This window comes from Acinonyx jubatus, chromosome C1 (assembly GCF_027475565.1).
Source record: "Acinonyx jubatus isolate Ajub_Pintada_27869175 chromosome C1, VMU_Ajub_asm_v1.0, whole genome shotgun sequence".
Lineage (NCBI taxonomy): Eukaryota > Metazoa > Chordata > Mammalia > Carnivora > Felidae > Acinonyx > Acinonyx jubatus.
In genome coordinates, this window is record NC_069381.1 from 36,341,031 (window position 1) to 36,361,514 (window position 20,484).

Below are 20,484 nucleotides of genomic sequence, written 5' to 3' on the forward strand. Positions count from 1 at the left end.
CCTACAGCTTACAGAATCCGAGAGGTCCTCTTCAAGAAAAACAATACAAAATTAGGTACAGGGTCTTGCAAGGGGCACTGCAAATGGCAAGTTCTGAAATTCCAAGCTTGGTTAGCTTCAGTATAAATCTGCCTCTGCCCACAAATCTGGCCTCATTTTTCTCTACCTCAGGATCTTTCCTCGTGCAACTTCTGCCTAGAAGGCCCTTCCCGCCCCCATTTGCCAACTGCCACCTCCCGGTTTTCTCTGATCCCCCAGCTGGGCTAGGAGCCTTTACGGAGTCTTTCCCAATGCTCCAAGCACCCAGGCAGAGACGCCATTCCGTGCGAATGGTTGCTCTTTCCCAGAACCCACAGAAAATCCCTGGAGGAGCGGGGCTCGGTTTGCACCTGAGCTGTAAAGGTGTGCTGAGCCCCGAACCTGAGGCCGCCGGAATTCCCTCCTGTTCTCGTCCAGAGTGGCGCCCCCACCTCCCCGGAACCCGCGGGTCGGCCCTTGCGGTTCCGGGAGGAATGACTCGGCGGTGCACGCTGATATGGCTGCGCTGGTAGTGAGGGGTGTGCCGGGCGTGCTGAAGCGTGCGCACTTCGCGACCATCCCGCGGAGACATCGACATAAGAAGAAATGGGTAAGGTCCAGCCGCTGGCCCACGAGGAAACAGTGACAACGGCCTTTTGCCGCCTCCCCTCGGGAAACTTCTCTAGCCCTGCCACCTCCCGCCACTGTCGGATAGGTTCACTACTCCAGCCCCTCCGAAGGCCCTTAGCCTCTTTTCCCCGCCCCTCAGGGGCCGTCTCTAGGCTCCTCCCTCTCGCATCTGTTACGTCATCGCCTCTATCTGCCCCGTTGTTTCGTCACAAATCTTCGGCTGTTTTAGTATGTCCGCTGTACCCCGACTCCGCCCCCCTAAGTTACGCCATCACCTCCGCCCTCATTCTTTCAGTTATGTCACCACCACGTGTTCCCCTGCTGTTGGTTACTTTCCCCTTGGCCCCCACTATCCCTTACACTTCCCTTCCTCCCTCTTCCCCGCCCTCCCCTTCTTTCCTACCCCGCCCCCCTTCATCCCTCCCTGCATGACCTCGTCTCCGCCTTTCCTCCTAGAACTTTCGGCCCGGCCGCCCTCACCCCTCGAAAAATGTCTTAGCGACAACCCCTTCCTTCCTGGGTCTCCGCCGCCCACTGGGAAAGGATTCAACCCTGTCCTCACCCTCGAGGTGCCTCTGGCGTCCAGGAAAGGTTACAGCGATCACCCTGCCCACACTTCTGGCCTTTACCCAGACCCAGGCAAAGGATGCAGCGACTCTCCTCAGCCCCTGGAATCTCCTCACCTCTCCAGAGACCCTTTCTCTGGCCTCAGCTGTAGTCCTGGAATTTCTTCCATAACCGCCACGCCCGCCTCCCTACCCCCTCCGGTTCCCTCCCCGCCCCCACCGTCCCCTTCCCCACCTCCACAGCCTCCCCTGCGCCCTGGGAGATGTTCTTTTGAACCCTGTTATCCACTCCTTGGAAGGCCTTACTGCCGTGAGCCTATTATCTCGGGTTCGCCCCCTTCGAGCCCTTGTTTTGACCGGCGCAGCCTTCTGGGGTCACCCTCTGTTCGTCCACGGAGCCCTTATTGCAGCTGGATCAGTCCCCTGAGAACACCGCGTCCCTGTCCCCGAAGCCCTTACACTGACCAGCAGTCTTACCTGTGTTACTGTGGATACCCTTCAGCCCTGGTAACCAGCCCTGTGACTTCCCCTCCTCTTCCTCATCGGCCCTCAGGAACCAGCCCAGTGACTTCTCCCACCCTCCCTCATGGGCCATTGGAAACTGGCCCAGTGACTCCACCTTCTGTCACTCATCAGCACCCAGGAACAGATCCCATGATTTCACCTTCCACCGGTCCTGGGTCCCAGGGAACTTGCCCCAGCATGTCACCTTCTCTTACTCATAGGCCCCTGAGAACTACCCCCATTATGTCACCTCCTCTTGCTCACCGGCCCCCGGAAACTAGACTTCTAGCTTCCCCACTCCTTTCTCACAAGGTTTTGGAAACTGGGATCTCCCCTCTGCTCTCTCCCTGGTCCTCAGGGAGAAGTTATAATGACCCTCCTCTTTCTCCAGCATCTTCCCCACCCACTGGCAGCTTTTACCATGTCCACCTTAAGCCTCCAGACTCTTGTGAGCCTAAACCACAGCTTGACCTGCCCCTTAGGAAAAATTTCTGTGGCTCCCCACTTTCTTCTCAGGCAGGTACATCTGGCTCTCCCAGCTCACCTCAGGAGAGCTCTTATCACTGTTCCCATTTTTCTCCAGAGGCCCATGTACCTGCCCCCGGTAGCCCTTATTGTGCCATCCGCCTATCCCCTAAGAGTACTGGTTCTCTTTGCTCACCCCCATCCCAGGCTCCCATAAAGCCTTGCTTGGAGTCCATTTTAACCTGGGAGATTAGTGGGAACTCTTACCTCTTGGTAGAGCCAGGCACCCCAATTTCTTGTGCTCCCTGTCCTCCTTGTCCTCCTTGTCCCCCTTGTCCTCCTTGTCCCCCTTGTCCCCCCTGTCCCCAGGAACCACCTCTTCCCCTCTCCTCTTGCTGTCCTTATACTGTCTTCTCCTTCCCTTCACCCCTGGGCAACCAGTTTATATCTCCATCCCAGTCACCCCCCCGCGGAAGCTGTAATGAACCCCCTCTCCCTACCCCAGTTTGCCCCCAAGTGAAGTCCCCCAAATCCTCAGAGTTAAAACAACCATGTGCTCTCCACAGATGTCGCTCCCTGGTCATCCCTCTCCAGCGCACTCCTTTTGACCAGCCCAGGGCCCCTAAGGCCAACGCCTCCCCTCCACCACTGTCCTGCCCTTCTGGTCCTTCTTGTATGGTGACATCCATTACCACTTGCTCAAATCCCTGCCCCAAAGAAATTCCCCAAGGAACTACCTTACCTACTGTGATCCCTAGGACCCTCAAACCTGTTATCCCCACTTGTCTTCCCCTTCGCCTTCCTTTTGGTACTGTCTCAACCAATAGTTATGCTCAGAGCAGCCCCCATGGATTCTCCATAGGACCCCCATGCAGTACCCATATATATTCTGTGGTTTCCTCGACCCCTGATCCCTGCCCACTCCTTGCTTCCCTCAATCAATCCATTTGCCCCTCTCAGTGTCATAAACTGCCCATGGTGCCCCCCTGTGGCATCTATAGCACTTCCAGGGGCCCAGCCCAACCTTATCGCCAGCCTGTGGCACCTCCTTGTTCCACCCACATCTATTCTTTTATCCCTTTGAGAACACCCTTTGATCCTCAAAGTTTACCCATTGGCCCCCAAACCCGGTGCCACCCCGATACTATGCCCTGTGGCTTCCACGTCTACTCTGTGGCTCCTCGAGTCTCCTGCAAAGAGTGCCCCCAGGTTCCCTTCGGCTGTCCTTTGCCTTCATCCAAGACTTCCAGCTGTAGCACTAATGTCAGCCGTAGCTTAACTGTTATTAGTGAATGCCAGAGCAGTGACAGCCAGAGCAAGAGTTCCCGCCAAAGCAGAAGTCAGAGCCAGAATGAGAATACCCACCACCCCTGCAGAAGTCAAAGTCAGAGCAAGAGTCTCCATCTTCACAGAAGTCAGAGTCGGAACAAGAGTCCTAGTCGAAAGAGAAGTCGGAGCCGGAGCAATAGTTCCCACCAAAGCATAAATCAGGATAAGAGCGAGTGTCATAGCAGAAATCAGGGCCAGAGTGAGAGCTCTCCATGTAGCAAAAGTCAGGGCCAAATCAAGAGTGACCTCCATGGCAAAAGTCGGAGCCGAAGCAAGAGTTCCTGCCATGGCAAAAGGCAAGGCAAGAGCAAGAGTCCCTCCCACAGCAGGAGCCGGAGCAAGAGTCCCTGTCCCAGCAAAAGTCGAGGCCAGAGTGAGAGTCCCCACCATAGCAGAAGTCATGGTGGGAGCAAGAGTCCTTGCCATAGCAAGAAATGAGGGCCAGAGGAAGAGTTCTGACCAAATCAAAAATGCAGACCAGAGCAAAATTCATAGACAATAACAGGACTGCCAGCCATAGCAAGCGCCCAGCTGTGGCAACGTGGATCGACCTGAGGACTCCTCAGCTGAGGTCTTCATTTTCCTCGTAATCTGTGTTTATGCTCTGCAAGGTTGACTCATGTCTCTCTCTGCTACCCCCATAGAAGTCCCCATTTTGGCTCACACCTCAAGGTTTCTGTGAGCTCCCTTTATCCCATGTTCCTGGGGTATAAGAACTCCCCAAATGACCCTCAACCCTGTGATTCTGAGCATTATGGTGTCAGCCACTGCATGCCATTAGGTAAGTTACCTTATACCTGTCCATCGAATGTGGAGGGTTGATATTTTTTTGTATCCCACCGAGCTATCTGTTGTGGTGCTCACATAAGCTAGGAGACCAGAAAATGCTTTAGAAGATGGAAGGACTGTTCAGAGAGAAAGCGTCTTTTGTTGTGTTTTGTTTTTTTTTAACGTTTATTTATTTTTGAGACAGAGAGAGACACAGCATGAATGGGGGAGGGGCAGAGAGAGAGGGAAACACAGAATCGGAAGGAAGCAGGCTCCAGGCTCCAAGCCATCAGCCCAGAGCCCGAAGCGGGGCTCGAACCCACGGACTGCGAGATTGTGACCTGAGCCGAAGTCGGACGCCCAACCGACTGAGCCACCCAGGCGCCCCGCGTCTTTTGTTTTTAAGGCTGAAGCTTCCTGGGGCCTTCATAGATTCTTCCAACCTTCGGTAGGCCCCCCTCAAGAGTCCTATCCTGAGCTGCCATTTTCTTAAGTTCTTACTCCCAGGCCTGAGGGAGTGCCCCGCGCCTTTCTTGGTGACCCCACCTGCTGTTGTGAGAGCTACAGCTTGCTTTCTCTCACAACACTGAGACAGAAGGGCCGACTTCCTACTACTTTTCTCTCTCGCACTTCTCTTCTGGCTAGCAGAGGTAGGATGCAAAGGCAGGAGTGGGCACTAGCTGGAACCATGTTGGCTGCAGGGCTCTGAGGTATTGGTGAGGTTAGGTGGGAGGGGAGAGGCAAGGCTGGAAGACCAATAAAGCTGTTCTTTTCCTTTTAGGCTGCCACAGAGCCCAAATTTCCTGCCACTCAACTGGCTCTGCAGAATTTTGACATGACCTACAGTGTGCAATTTGGTGATCTTTGGCCATCCATCCGGGTCAGTCTCCTTTCAGAGCAGAAGTATGGTGCACTGGTCAATAACTTTGCTGCCTGGGATCATGTGAGTGGAAAGCTGGAGAAGCTGGGTGCCAGGGACTTTGTGAATGACTCCATCTCCCATGGGGAACTGGAGCCTGAGAGTGGCCAAACTGCAACTCCATCCCTAGCCTCTGGGACCTGCAGCCCGAACCTTCGATGCTTCACTTTCACCAGAGGGGATGTCAGCCGGTTCCCCCCTGCCAGGTAGGATCTGGAGTCATGGCTAGGGCCATCCTGAGTGTCTACAGGAAGTAGACAGCAGGAGACCCAGCTTTTGTCCCATTTAATGAGGATCCTAATATTGCTAATATTTACTGAGTGCTTATACATGCTAGGTGTTTTTCTAAGTGTTGTGTGTGCATTATCCATGATCTTCTTTTGTTCTGTCAACAGCACTCTGAGGTAGGTAATATTATTGTTCCTCTTTTATATTTGAGGAGACTGAGGTGCAGAGAAGTTGCTTGCTTTAGGTTCCTTGGATAGCAGGTGATGCAGCTAGGACTTAGACCCAGGCAGTTTGACCCCAAAACCTGCACTTTGAACCTGCTCTTCTCCGCTACCTCCCATCGAAGAGTGCTCTAACTTGAGCACTTAACACCCTCCACAGTTAAAGTGTGTATTATTTATAAGGGCTTTCTCATTTTGCCCTCACAGTCACCCATCCAAGTGAGTGGGACAGGTAAGCTCATGGTACCAAAGAACAAGTGGGACTTGCTAGGGACACCAAGTACCAGAGGGGCGTGGTGGTGAGGGGACTCCTGGTCTTCTGATCCAGTGCTCAGATTTATATAAAGTTGGATGAAAAAGACTCTTGCGATCAAATGCTACATTGTGCTTTAGAAACTGAGAAAACGAGAGCTCAATGTTAGTTGTAGGATATGGGAATTGATCTTTGAAGGACTGATTCACTCATTCAGTAAATAGTTATTGTCTACCAAATGCCAGGCCTTCTTAAGTGCCTGGGTTACAGGTGCAAAAGCCCTCATTGACCTTACAGTCTAGTGAGGAAGATAAGTATTGAGAAACTATTTACAATTGTGATAAGTGCCACAAAAGAAAAGTACAAGGTGCTATTAGGTATTATAACTAGGAGATCTAATGCAGTCTTTTCTGAGGAAGTGAAATTTAAGCTTAGACCTGAAAATGAGTAGGAATTACAGCTGGTGGCATGGGGGTGGGGGTGGGAGTGACAGGCCAAAAAAGCTGGCAGGAGCCAAATTTTGAAAGTCTAAGCCATGAGGGATTTTGGACTTTTTCTCTAAAAGGAAGAGGGAGCCATGAAAAGTGTTAAGGTGGGGAATGACATAACCAGATTTGAATTTTTGAGATATTTTTCTGGCTGCTATGTGGAAAACAAATTGAAGAGGGGCGAGGCTATGTATCAAATATGAAATAGGGAAGTAAATTAGGAAGCTTTTGCAATAGCTCTAGCTGCTGGCTTGAGGGAGGGCTACATGCTTAGTAAAGCTAGAAGGTAAGGCTGGAAGAGTATGTGGGGGGCCATGTATGGGAATCTTGAATGCCAGGAGCTTATAGGTTGGGAGAAGGGGATTTTTCTGATGGCCCAGGATTGCTTATAAATGGCTGGACATGCCAGGGCTGAATGGCTTCAGACGATGCACTCTTTAGTACATATTGCTGTAAATTGCCAAGATCTGTTCTAGAGAACTGGTGGAAAGGGTTTCTAAGTAGGGGAAAGGCAATAATGCACAGTGGTTATAAGCATGGGCTTTGGAGTCAAGAAAACCTAGATTTGGATTCTACCTTCATTACTTATTGGACATTAGCTTTGAATAACTGACTCTTGGTTTCCTTTCCTGGAAAATAATCTGGAAAATGATGGTACTGGTACTATGGCTCATTGTGTGGCAGCTGCTATTCTAAGCACTTGACTTCTATTAATTCCTTTCATTTTCACAATAATCCTATATGGCATGTACTCTTATTACAGATGAGGAAACTGATGCACAGAGAAATTGAGTCATTTGCTAAAGGCATACAATTGTTGAGCACCTGGGCTGGATTTGAGATGCAGCCAGTGTGGCTCTGGATCCTGGGTTCTGCTGCATCACAGGGCTGTGGTGAGGCCTGAATGGAGTGATGTATACGAGACACCTAGTGTAGTACCTGTGGTAGAGCACTCCTAAACAGTATCTCTTACTGTCTGTGTCATTCTCATCGAAGTTATGCTTCAGGAGGATCACTGTAATAAATTGGGGTGGGAGGAAGATAGATTGGGACAGGATTAGAGACCGGTTTGGAGGCATTGGTCTTAGGCAGAACCACAGACTAAGCAGGGTTTCCTAAGTTGCCTAGGGTGCTTGGCTTCTATTCAGTGAGGTTTGGGTTTCCTTCTCATCTTGATAGGCTCCCTATAAATCAAGGGAATCTTAACCTCTCAGGAGGTCAAGGATGTATTTAGGGAGTCCAGGAACCTCCTGAAATTGTCTGAAAAACTGTTGTGCTTTTTGTTGTTGTTGTTGTTGAAAAGAGGGACTGTAGCTTTCAGCAGATTCTCGAAACTGTCTGAACCAAAAAAAGGTTGAGTGACACTTCCAAAGGAAGGAACTGGATGAGAATGAGTTTTGTAGACCAGTGCTGGTTGATTCTCTTTTGCAGGGGCAATGGGCACACAGCTTCAGGGACAATCCAGGCATGATTTGATTTTGAAAGTATCCTATTATAGTCTGAGCCTATCTGCGAAGGTGTTACAACCTCAAGACTGGGGATTATAGCTTTTGTAGCAAACCCTCAGCGCTGCTATGTCTCATGTCTCATCACATTTTTCTCCCAGAGCCTTCCTGTCAGGGCAGCAAAGGTCAGGTTTCTGTCTTCTTGAGTCTGTCCCCAATGGCTGAGCTGTGTCTCAGGCAGGGGAATGGCTTATGACAACTGGCCTGGGAGTGACCATTAGGTTATTGTCTGTCGTCCCCCTCTCTACCCACATGGATCCTGCCTGTCTTCATGCCTCATTGGCTCTCACTTGGACTTTCATCACAGCCTCATCACTGGTGTCTGTTTCTAATGTGTTCTTTCTAGCCTACCTAGCTTTCTAAAACTCTATTTAGGTGATCATGTCATTTTCTTTACAAACTGGTAACTGCCTCCAGGTTACAGTCCAAACTCCTTAGCATAGGGTCCTAGGCTTTCTACAACCTGGCCTCTACCTGCTTTTCAACCTCAATCTCCTCCACTTTGTATTTCTGCTACTGAAGGTTTCTCATTGTTTCTGAAAGGAGGTATGAGTTTGCATGCTTCTGTGCCTTCGCTTGGTCTTTTCTCTTCTCTTGGAATGCTCCTGTTTCTTCCTCCATCCCTCCCTTTCTTCACCTAATAGGGCCTATTTCTTCATCAGGCCTGACTCAGGTAACTGTGAGAGGGACAAGTGATGGCGCTCTTCTCTGAACCCAGAAAGCATTTTGTATCTTAATATGTAACCCAATAAGACTGAGCTCCTATTGTATGCAAGGTGGTGTTTCAGGTGCTGAGGTTATTCTGTTATGCCCAGAATTCGTGATCCCCAAAGACCACTAGGGAGCCGAGTCCGATGCAAAAGCAAAGAGCCTTTATTCGAGCTAGCTCAAGCTCAATCCCCTACCTGCACCAACGCAGCAGTGAGATACCAGGGAAAGAGAGCAAGTTTCAAAAGGACAAAGGTTTTATTGGGGCCTGGGGGCAGTTGGTGAGGTAATGGCTATGGCCTCAGCCGATTGGCTGGGGAAGGGTCCTGGGGAAGGGTCGAGTCCTGTTAGGCAGGTGAGGGGGGGGGTTACTCAAGGGGAGGAGGTGTGGTCAAGGTGAAGGACACAGAACAAGATGGAGTCGGCTGGCGTAGGCCCGCCCTTTCAATTCCAGTGAACAAAGTCTCTGCCTTTATTCTAAAGAGGGAGGAGGAGGAGAGTACACACACACACACACACCCCTGTACATATAAAGTGAACAATAAGTGCCTTAAAGAAAAGTAGTGTCACATAGAGAGAAAGGAAGTGATGGGCGTGGGGGAGGGGTGCTGTTTTATTTTTATTTATTTTTTAAGTTTTATTTTATTCTTTTAAAATTTATTTTGAAAGAGATAGGGAGCAAGTGGGGGAGGGACAGAGAGAGAGAGAATCCCAAGCAGGCTCCTCACTGACAGCGCAGAGCCCGATGTGGGGCTCAAACCCAGAGATGGTGAGATCGTGACCTGAGCTGAAGAGTCAGACGCTTAACCAACTGAGCTACCCGAGTACCCCTATGTATTTTTTAAATGTTTATTTATTTTTGAGAGAGAGAGAGAGAGAGAGAGCATGCGTGTGCCCATACGTGAGTGAGTGGGGGAGGGGCAGAGAGAGGGGGACAGAAACTGAAGCAGGCTCTGGGCTGACAGCAGTGAGCCTGATGCTGGGCTCAAACTCAGGAACCGTGAGATCATGACCTGAGCGGAAGTTGGTTGCTTAACCGACTAAGCCATCCAGGCGCCCCTGAAGATTTTAATTTTAAGTAATCTCTGTACCCAATGTGGGGCTCAAACCGACAACCCTGTGATCAAGAGTTGCATGCTCCACCAGCTGAGCCAGTCAGGTGCCCCTTGATCTGTGTTTTAAATGGGTCACTCTGCCTGCTGTGTGGATGAATGAGTGAGTGAATAAGTGAGTGTGGGTCTTAGAAATGAGTTTTTGGTGAGTAGAACTCAGTAACCCCCGAGGGCATGGACTTGGTGGCCTTGACTTCCAGTGGGTCTCCTGACTTGGAGTTTGACTATAAGGTGGTCTCCTCTCTTGTAGGCTTGGCAGCCTGGGTGTCATGGACTACTACCTGATGGATGCTGCTTCCTTGCTGCCTGTCTTGGCCCTTGGCCTGCAGTCTGGTGACACTGTGCTTGACTTATGTGCGGCCCCTGGGGGAAAAACACTAGCACTGCTTCAGACTGGCTGTTGCCGTAAGTCAGAGGGCTGGTGTCTTGGGCAGTGAGGGCTCCCTACCTCACCCAGTCAGGGGCATACTGAATCTGATGGGATTTCAGGTCTCAAGGTCAGAGGGAGTATAGTGCTTGCTTGCTAAGGTGGAGTATTTGTGTTTGCAGCTGTCTCTCCTCTCTCTCTGTGTCAGTTGGCCAAAGAAGATTGCTGAGCAGAGCAAGGTCTCTGGAGGCAGACTAACGTGGGGCCCTGACCAGTCTATACCTGACACTTTTACCGCTCTGTATCTGTTTACTTTGTCTCTAAGTTCCATTTCCTTAGTCTGCCAGCTAAAGCAATAAGATCTGGCTGCAGCCACCCTTTATAGCTTTATGTCATTCTTCCTCAGACTTTATATGCTTCAGCCACATCCTGCTACTCTCTGTTTCTTGAATAAGCCTCCATCTTTTGCTCATGTTCCATTTTCTCTCTAGAATACCCTCTGTCCTATCCTAGCTGGCCTGCTTATATCCTTTTAGCTTTCAAGTCCCAGCTCAAGTGTGCCACCTCCTGGAAAGTCTTCCCTCATGACCTCTAGGGGCTGGTTGCAAAGTGACGCCTCTGTCTCCTATGCTCCCTTACCGTGGGCAGTATCCTAGCAACTGTTAGCACATTAGCCTTGCATCAGAGCTTTACCGGGTATGCATCTTCTCCCTCTTCAAGATTATGAATTCCCTGGGGATAGGCCCAAGTCTAATCGCAGTAGTGCAGCCACCAGCCTGGGCTATGTGTACCATAAGAGTTCACTTCAGCCATCTACTGGCTGACATCCTGCCTTAAAATAGGCAACACTTTTTCCTTGGGGATTTGAGAAATACCCAGAGCAGGACTGTGGTTTTTCCACTCACCCTGCCAGGTTTCTCTTGCCTTGTGCCCTAGCCTTTTTGTTGGACCTGGGCCCTTCTCTTCAGTTCTTGTCAGCCAACTTGCATAGTTTGGGTTAGCTTCCAGTCGTGTGGTAGACCCTATGGGTGATTGAGCAAGGTTGCACATTTGATCTTACCTCCTGGAAGTGCAGAGGGAGAGGAGAAAAAGTGTTGATATGGTTTAATGAGTCCAGTGCAGGAGATCCCAGCCTCTGTGCTGGGCTGTGCTGATCTGACTGACTGCTGTAGGAATCCATCAGAAAGGGGATGAATGAGGTAGGGTTACTTGTAAGAAGAGGAACTTGAACTAAGAGGTGGGAGAAGGGCCAAGGAGAAGTAACTGAGAGTTGCTTTTCTAAGGTGTGCTAAATTACCAGCACCTTACCCCCATCCTGGCCCCTCACCAAAGTGAGTCCTTGATTCCAGTCGACAAAGGCAATTTCGAGTTTACCTAGTCTAGCCCTCATATTTTACAGAGGAGGAAATTGAGTCCTGAAGAGATGAAATAACTTAACTTTTACCTGAGTTGGAGATAGAGCCAGAACTGGAACCCAGCTTTTTCTGTTCTTAGTTCCTGGCCTTCTCCAAATTCCTCCTGAGCAGAGAATCCAATTTTTACTTCTTTGAGTGCCCTCAAAAATTGGGACTCTATGTGTTTGTGGGAACACTAAGCTTGTTCATGGGAGTGACCAGTCCCAGTGGATAAGGTATATACTCTCTAGTTCTTCACCGCAGCTCCTGCCTCCTTTTCATTCCTTGACTCTGAGGCCAGGTATCAGTCATCATTTGTTATCAAGCTTACAGTAATATTTTTTCTTATAGGAGATCTAAGAACAAAGTAATTAAGCTCTTTATTTTTCTTTTTAAATTTTATTTATTTATTTTGAGAAAGAGAGAAAGAGCACGAGCGGGGAGGGGCAGAGAGAGAGGGAGAGACAGAATCCCAAGCAGGCTCTGTGGTGTCAGCACAGAGCCCGACATGGGGCTTGAACTCACAAACCATGTGATCATGACCTCAGCTGAAACCAAGAGTTGGACGCTTAACCGACTGTGCCACCCAGGTGCCCCAAAGTGAGCTCTTTTTTGTTTTGTTTTGTTTTTTAAAATTTTTTTTTTAACGTTTATTTATTGTTGAGACAGAGAGAGACAGAGCATGAACGGGGGAGGGTCAGAGAGAGAGGGAGACACAGAATCAGAAACAGGCTCCAGGCTCTGAGCTGTCAGCACAGACCCTGACGCGGGGCTGGAACTCACACACTGCGAGATCATGACCTGAGCCGAAGTTGGCTGCTTAACCGACTGGGCCACCCAGGTGCCCCAGTGAGCTCTTTTTTGAATTCACACCTGTCACAAAAGGGAAAGTGAAAGACAGATGGTAAGTTAATTAGGATTAGGTTTGGTCATATAAAACAGAAAATCAACAAATTGGCTTAAAGAAGTTTATTTCTCTCTTACATAAGAGAACTGGGATATCAGCAGTCCAGGGCTGGTATGGAGTCTACACAGTCTTAGGGACTTGGGCTCCTTTTTTCTTTTTGCAACCTATTTTATTTCTGGCTTCCATCGTCAGGATTGCCTCATGGCTCAAGATGGCTCCTAGAACTCCAGTTATCACATTCAAGTTCAAGACAGGAAGAAAAGATTGGGTAAAAGGGGCACATCTAATTGCATTAATTTCTTTTGAACATCTCCCCAGAAATCCCACACGATAATTATGCCTGTAACTCATTGATCAAAACTTAGCCATATAGTCATACTTAGTTATAAAAGGAGGCTGGGAAATGGGGCACATCACTCCCCTCTACCTCAAATAAAACTGGAGTTCTATTAATAAGGAATGGGAAGAGAATATATTTTTGGTAAATAATGTATAGCATCTGCCAAAGATGTAGAGAGAGACACATGATTCAAGAAAAGTAGGAGAGAGCATATTTGTTTAGAAATATTCATACTTGGTCTGCTTTATTTATTTACATATCCTTTCTGGCTGGTGTAGGTGTTTGCCTTTGCAACTCCTGCTCTCGAGTGTCTAGGACTGTGCCATGCACATAGTAAATGTTTCTTCTCCACTTGCCCCTGCCCCTGCCCCTGGGGCCTGCATTGATTGGCTGTGCCTGAGAATTGGTCTGATTCTCCATCAGCACCATTGCTGGTGTGATGTTTTGTTGGGCGATGGCTTTGAAGTTTCTTTATTCTCACAGGCATTTTAATGCCCAGACTACCCACGGCCATCTATAGATTAGTGCAATCCCTATCAAGTTTCCGATGGTATTTGTTTTTCAGAATTAGAAAAACAATGCTAAAATTTATATTCCCACAGGCAATCTCGCTGCCAATGATCTGTCCACTTCTCGAACAGTCAGATTACAGAAGGTTCTTCACAGCTATGTGCCTCAAGATATCAGGGATAGGAATCGAGTTCGAGTCACCTCATGGGATGGCAGGAAGTGGGGAGAACTGGAGGGGGACACCTATGACCGGGTGAGTGATTCCTGACCTGAGACATCGAGCTAGTCGAATCTGGCCTTCCCATCTCAGCTGCAGACCCTGAGTGAGTAAGATCCAGCCCTCCATATTTGGGGATGTAGGGCCATTTCTGGACCTCGCCAGCTCTCCGTGATTGAGAGAACACAGCCTTCTTCACAGTCATCAGTAGTGTCTTCATTGGAGACAATTAACAGGAAAGAGTTTGAACCTGACTGAGTGGGAAAAGGGTTATTTCTCAAGTAAAATTCACAGCTCTCTTCCATAGATGAATTTTTTTTTTTTGGAAACATAATTATAGGACTTTTTCTTTTGTTTTAATTTTTGTTTTTGTCTCTTGTGCCTAGCACAGAGTATAGGCTCTTAGTAAATGAATGGATGATTTTATATTTCTTACTTTAAAACTTTCCATATTGGATATGATGTTTCAGCATAAAATAATTTTGAATCCTGATCCTGTTATTCAGTATATTAGCTACCTTCTGGGCATTGTATCATTTTGTAAATTGGATATTTCATTCAAATAGCCAAGGACAGAGTCCTAAACGATGAAGGGCACCTGGCTGGCTCAGTCAGTAGAGCATACAACTCTCTAATGTTTTTTGTTTTTTTTTTTTTTAATTTATTTTTGAGACAGAGAGAGCAGGAGCATGGGAGGGGCAGAGAGAGAGGGAGACATAGAATCTGAAACAGGCTCTAGGCTCTGCGCTGACAGCACAGAGCCCAACACGGGGCTCGAACTCACGAACTGTGAGATCATGACTTGAGCCGAAGTCAGATGCTTAAGCAACTGAGCCACCCAGGCACCCCAATAGCATGCAACTCTTGATCTCAGGGTTGTAGGTATGAGCCCCATGTTGGATGTAGTTATTACTTAAAATCTCTAAAAAAAGGGAAGGCCTTCTTTCTAGGTTGATATCAATTATTTAATTATGGTCACTTGGGTATTGGCTTTGTTTTTTGACTAGCCATGAGTATACCTAAATATACTCTTTTCCCACTCATTATTTCCCAGTTGTCTACCAGGTTAAAGTGAGAAGCTTTGTCAGGTACTCTGCAATGGAAGGATGGGCAGAGGGAGCACTGAGTGAAACCTGTCAGAGCAAGGGCCTAAGGGAGAGGAGCCAGTAAGGAGCTCTAACACAGTACCCTTTAACACTTGTGGGTAGGTGCTGGTGGATGTGCCCTGTACCACAGACCGCCACTCCCTTCATGAGGAGGAGAACAACATCTTTCAGCGGTCGAGGAAGAAGGAGCGGCAGATGTTGCCTATGCTTCAGATGCAGCTGCTCGCGTGAGTAACAGATTTACAAAAACTGAGGACTTTGTGCCACAGTGCTCCAGGGGACCAGTCACTTGGGGAACTGTGAGCTCTTGCCAACACCATCACCCACAGAAGGGTCTTCTGATTGAGGAACTTCCAGATATGATAGGATGGGCTTTCTCTGGAACACACAAACCCTATGTGGTAGGACACACATAGCAGGGTGGGTGGCACAGATTCATTTACGTTATCTTACCTCCACGCTAGTCTCAGTCCCAGTGAGTGGCACAAGTTTGAAAGCTTGAAAAAAGTTACTGAAGTCAAGGCTCGGTAGGGCTGGTAAGGACACAGTGCACAGCTAGCACCAGGGTTTGGCCCATAACCAGAGTCAGAGTTCAGGGGATTGCTTCCAGAGGAGAGCCCATGGAGTAAGGTTGGGTTGCTGCTCTCTTTCGAGAATGACTTTTCTGGTGGTATCTTTGGGGGAGAGACTTCAGAAGCTAACACAGCTGTGCATCCCACAGTAGACTCCACTGTGCCTGCTTCTAGCTCCTCCTGTTGTCCTTCTGCTTCTGGGAAGCTCAGTAGTCACTGATTTTCTCTCTTTCTGGTTTCAGGGCTGGACTCCTTGCCACCAAACCAGGAGGCCACGTTGTCTATTCCACCTGCTCACTCTCACATTTACAGAACGAGTATGTGGTGCAAGGCACCATCGAGTTCTTGGCCAATCAATACAGCATCAAGGTTCAGGTGGAAGACCTGAGTTACTTCCGAAAGCTTTTCATGGACACATTTTCTTTCTTCCCATCCTGCCAGGTTGGGGAACTGGTAATCCCAAACCTCTTGGCCAATTTTGGGCCGATGTACTTTTGCAAAATGTGTAGGCTGACATAGCATCACCCGGTTCCCGAAGTCCTGGGGTAGGAAGGTAAAGGGTATACTTCCATAGAGGCACCAGAAACCAAGACCAGTGGCAAAGATGCACTCTGGGTCCTATCTCCATCATGTTCAAGTCTTTGTGTAGACAATTCTCAGCATTAGAAAGTAGGAGTTTTTCTGTCCTGCTGTCCAATTATGGAGCATCAGCAGGTTTCTCACTCACTTATTGTACCCCCTTCCCCCATTTCTAAGCCTGTGCTAAAGGTTCCTGCCCGATTAGGGGCTTAGGAGGAAGAGGAGCCAGTGAGCAGGCCCACACTTTAAGCTGTAAACTTGGGGAGAAGCATTTAGCCAATAAAATTATTGAAGTTCCATAGAGCTGGGGCTGTAGTTGGGGCCTCATGTCAGTCCAAGTACTGTTAGTTCCATTTGTACCAGCTGCTGCTACTGAGCACTAGCTCCTAGGGGTCCAAAGCCCAGGAACTCAGCCTGGTTACAGACCTCTGGTTACAGAGCACCTCTCCCATTTGAAGTGAGTTCTGTGTGATCCGTCTTCAGCAGCCAATGGGCCCAAACAAGCCTCCCTAATTTCTTCAGATGGCCCATGATCTAATTTAAGGAACAAGCAACTAAAAACGTTAAGCCAATGCATGATAATCTGCTTACTTATACCGAGAAAGCTCTCCCGAGCTGCACAATGGAAGCCACTCCTCCTGCTGTCCACAGCACTGCTGCCCAAGGTGGCTGGGGAAGCTGCTTCTGCCACAGGGCTGTGCTCCTCTTCTGTGTGTTTCTCCCATTGTTCATTCATCTAGCAAGTGTTCCTTGAGCTCCTGTGTGACACCTCAGCCAGGGAGCTGTTGGAGGTGTAGCAGTTGGGACTGTGGGAGGTGAGACCCCCTCATCCTTCTTCATGCAGCTCTCCTTTTGCTTTCTGAGCACCTCAGCAGCTCCTAGTATCTTCTTCTGTTATGCTTTTGGTTTTGTTTTTCTTGTTCCTGGTCTGTGGCCAAGCTCTGGTTTCCATTGTTCGGCCCACCCCCAAATCCCTGAGCTCTTCCCCAGTGTCACAGGGCCTCATCTTCCAGAGTGTATGAAGTTTGGGTCGATATTACATCACTGCTGGCTGCATGCTAGTTATGTTGTTTTTGTAACTTTAACGTAAAGAAGGTAATCCTTTAATGGCAGGGATATTAAAAGTTGCTTGGTCACTTGCAAAATATTGCTTTTTTTAATTAAAAATTTTTTTTCCTGAAAAACTGGTTCTTGTGCAGAAAAGGGAGCATAATTTCAGAATACTTATGTTCCTGGTTCTTCCCACTTTCGTTATCCCTCCTCTTCCTCTTTTTGTCACTCATTTTGTTCTTTATGCCTTTCCTGCTAATTCTTGTTTGGGTATTAGAGGTGTCAGCTGAGAAGGATTTTCGATAAGGTTAAGCCCTCTCTTTTCTTGGGATTTGCATTGTAACTGAGGGCCCTGGAAGATCTTCCAGACTCAAAATCAAGTGAAGCTAGGAAGACGGAGCTCGAGGGAGTAGGACCTTAATTAGTCTCCATATATGGTATGTGGTCCCTGTCTGCTGTTTACTCTGCACTCAGTATTGGCTGAGCCTGGGAGGCCTCAGGTGCCTAGGCTTCTGCCCTGCCTCCTGGGTATCCAGCCTGGTGCTAACTAAATGCTAAGCAGTGATAATTCAAGAAGAGAGGGTCTCTTGCTCCGGGAGTCCCAATCAAATTGATGATAGACTGACCCAAATAGAAAAAGCAGAGAACTACTTTGGAAAAAAGTTTGATTATCTCCTATAATTGAATATTTACTTGCCCTCCAGCCCAGCTATCTCAATACTAGGGATAAATCAAGAGAAACTCATACATGTATAATAGCAGACTTGTATAAGAATGTTTATAGCAATCCCAAAAGGAAACCCAAATGCCCATGAGCAATGGAGTGGAAAAATAAATTAGAATATTCACACAATGGAATATTATATGGTTGTCAAAACATGAACCACAGTGACATATAACAATATGAATGAATCTTTACAATAAAATATTAGATGAAAAAGTTTAGTCCCAAAAGATTAAATGTAGCATCATGCCCTTTTTAAAAACAAGAAAACTGAGGGGCTTCAGTTTGATTTAGTTGATTCGGTCAGTTGAGCATCTGACTTGATTTTGGCTCAGGTCATGATCCCAGGGTTGTGGGATCGAGCTCTGCATCAGGCTCCGTGCTGAGGGTGGAGTCTGCTTGGGATTCTCTCTCTCCCCCTCTGTCCCTCTCTCTGGCTCGTGTTCTCTCTCTTCCTCTCTCAAAAATAAAATTAAAAAATAAAAAATAAATTTAAAAACTTATAAAAATTTGTTATAATTTACATACAATATAATTGATCAATTTTCAATGTACTATTTAATGAATTTTGATAATCATATAATATAATCACCATCACCATCAAAATACAGAAAATAATTCTATCTTCTAAAAAGTTTGCTTGTGCTCCTTTGCACTCAATCCCCTCCCCCTTCCTTGGCCCCAGGAAATCACTGATCTGCTTTTGTCACTATCTGCAAAACATATAGTTTTGTCTATTCTAGAATTTGCAATGTGGCATTTAAATGCTGAAGCTCCCCTGATGATTCCCAGGGTCACTTTCTTTACTGATGGTTTACAATTGGCCTAACTGGTTACATATATCTGGCTTGATTACATGGCCAGAGTAGTATAAAAACCCTTCCTGTGAACTTCTCATTTGAGCTCTCCCAAAGGCAAGCTTCCTTACACAGATCATGGTGATTCAAACATCCTTGCTAGTACTTGGTATTATAAGTTTTAAACTGTATTCTAGTGGGTTTGTCTGAGTATCTCATTGTGGTTTTAATTTGCATCTCTCCCGTGTTATTAGAGTTAAATACAACTAAGAATTTAAAAACATTTTAAAAGAACATATATACAATAAAACTATGTAAAAAGAAGTACAAAATGGTTCTCACTGTGGGATTCAGGATAATGATTCCCACAGGTAAGGTGGATACAATAGAGCTGGAGGGACCATATAGTTCCATTATTGTCAACTAAATTGGTTAAAAGCTATGCATAAAAGTGTTGTGTGGGGCACCTGGGTGGCTCAGTTGGTTAAGTGTCCAACTTCAGCTCAGGTCATGATCTTGCAGTCCGTGAGTTCAAGCCTCGTGTCAGGCTCTGTGCTGACAGCTCGGAGCCCAGAGCTTGCTTCAGATTCTCCCTGTCTCTCTGCCCCTACCCTGCTCATACTGTCTCTCTCTCTCTCAAAATAAATAAATGTTAAAAAAAAGTGTGTTGTACATGATAAAAATGATAAAAGCAGTCATGCAAAAGGATTATGATTAATCCAATGTTGTGCACAAGATGGCCAAAAATAGGAGGGGGTACAGAACCAAGCTCGCAAACTATGAGTGCCAAATGTGACTTGATATGGGTTGTGGGAGATATCTAGAGACCAAGAAGCTTAGCGATGTTGCCTCAGTCTTGCTTGTGAGTTCTTTCTGTGTGACATAAAACAGCCCATCCTTGTCAGGGGGCCATAAATGTTAGGGCAGCCATAGGTTACATTAGAGACATAGCTTGGGTCTGTGGTTTTCAGCTTGTTGTGGGCAGGGGTCATAAATCTATCTGAGAGACTGGTAAAAACTTTGGTATTCTCAGGGGAAACACATTTTGCACATAATCTCAGGGGGTTGGGCATTCCCCAAAGATCATCCATAAGCCCTAAGTTAAAAACCTTTGAGAAAAAAAGTTAAAAACCAAAATCCAATTTTGGATTAGAAGGTCTCAGGATTTGATGGGGCACCTGGGTGGCTCAGTTGGTTAAGCATCCCAACTTCAGCTTATGTCACGATCTCACAGTTTGTGGGTTCAAGCTCTCCATCAGGCTCTGTGCTGACAGCTCAGAGCCTGGAGCCTGCTTCGGATTCTGTGTCTCCCTCTCTCTCTCTCTCCATCCCTCCCCCACTTGTGCCCTCTCTCCTTCTCTCTCAACAGGAAATAAATAAGCATTAAAAAATTATTTAAAAAAAAAGAAGGTCTCAGAACTTGAGGGTCTTTAGAAGAGGACGGGGAGGGGGGTGGGTGGCAGGGGGCGGCAAGCAGAGCCCCAGTGGCTAACTCAAATCACTCTTTCTCCCGCCAACCTGCTTTTCTTCCCATCTGCATTCCTCATCTCCAAACATAGCACCACCATGGGCCCTGCTGCCCAAGCCAGGAACTGCAGTTACCCTTGATGCCTAATTCATAATAGCAGTGACAGTAATCACTTTTGCATTTCGAACAGTTATCTGTCCCAGGCTGATGCTAAGCATTGTTTTATAGGCATCATTGTTTCTTATCCTCACAAACCCCCTGAGAGGTACTCTTTTTAGTTCCATTTTATAGATAAGGAAACAAGCTTAGACCACTTAAGAAACTTTCCAAAAATTACACATAATCTAAAGTTTCTTTCCTGATCCCTCTATAGCAGACTGAGTTGCTCCTTCCTCTCTGCTTTCCCAGCCCTCTATATATACTATGAATGTAGTTCCTCCCATGTTTGCTTTCTCTCCTCAACCCATCCCTAGATTAGGAATTACTTGGGGTAGGAAGCCAGTATGCATCTTTGCATCCCTAATCCAGAATGCTTGATATATAATTAGGTAGCACACATCAAGTATCTGTTGGGTGCTAGGCTCAATCCTAGATACTAGAGAGAGTGGTGAACAAAACAAGGTCCTTTTTCTCATGGGATATATAATCTACCGGGCAAGCTAGGCAAGTAATTACAAACGAATTTCAACTGAATGATAAGTGAGCAAAGTACTGAGAGAAGTGTAGAGTATCTTCACCC

The 20,484-nt window shown here is 47.3% G+C and overlaps 1 protein-coding gene across 4 annotated transcripts; it reads left to right on the forward strand.

The window, feature by feature from the left end:
- The first annotated feature begins 438 nt into the window (after positions 1–438).
- Positions 439–19,611, forward strand: NSUN4 (NOP2/Sun RNA methyltransferase 4). Of its 4 annotated transcripts, XM_027059299.2 has the most exons (7): positions 610–628; positions 4,157–4,293; positions 5,062–5,405; positions 9,965–10,119; positions 13,325–13,485; positions 14,658–14,782; positions 15,370–19,611. In XM_027059299.2, the coding sequence occupies exons 3-7, from the start codon at positions 5,116–5,118 to the stop codon at positions 15,644–15,646; spliced, it is 1,008 nt and encodes a 335-aa protein (XP_026915100.1). In that variant the 5' UTR covers positions 610–628; positions 4,157–4,293; positions 5,062–5,115; the 3' UTR covers positions 15,647–19,611. The 4 variants fall into 4 exon arrangements, 3 of the variants coding, with proteins under 3 accessions (XP_014925919.1, XP_026915100.1, XP_026915099.1); XM_015070433.3 differs by lacking the exon at positions 4,157–4,293 and having other exon boundaries at positions 439–628; XM_027059298.2 differs by lacking the exon at positions 610–628 and having other exon boundaries at positions 3,954–4,293.
- The last annotated feature ends 873 nt before the right edge of the window (positions 19,612–20,484 follow it).

Bases quoted from the DNA above. Each gene is read 5' to 3' on its own strand.
- NSUN4 (XM_015070433.3), top strand. From the start codon at position 536: ATGGCTGCGCTGGTAGTGAGGGGTGTGCCGGGCGTGCTGAAGCGTGCG. The intron at 5,406-9,964 runs GTAGGATCTGGA...CCTCTCTTGTAG, and splicing joins AGCCGGTTCCCCCCTGCCAG to GCTTGGCAGCCTGGGTGTCA. The intron at 10,120-13,324 runs GTAAGTCAGAGG...ATATTCCCACAG, and splicing joins GCTTCAGACTGGCTGTTGCC to GCAATCTCGCTGCCAATGAT.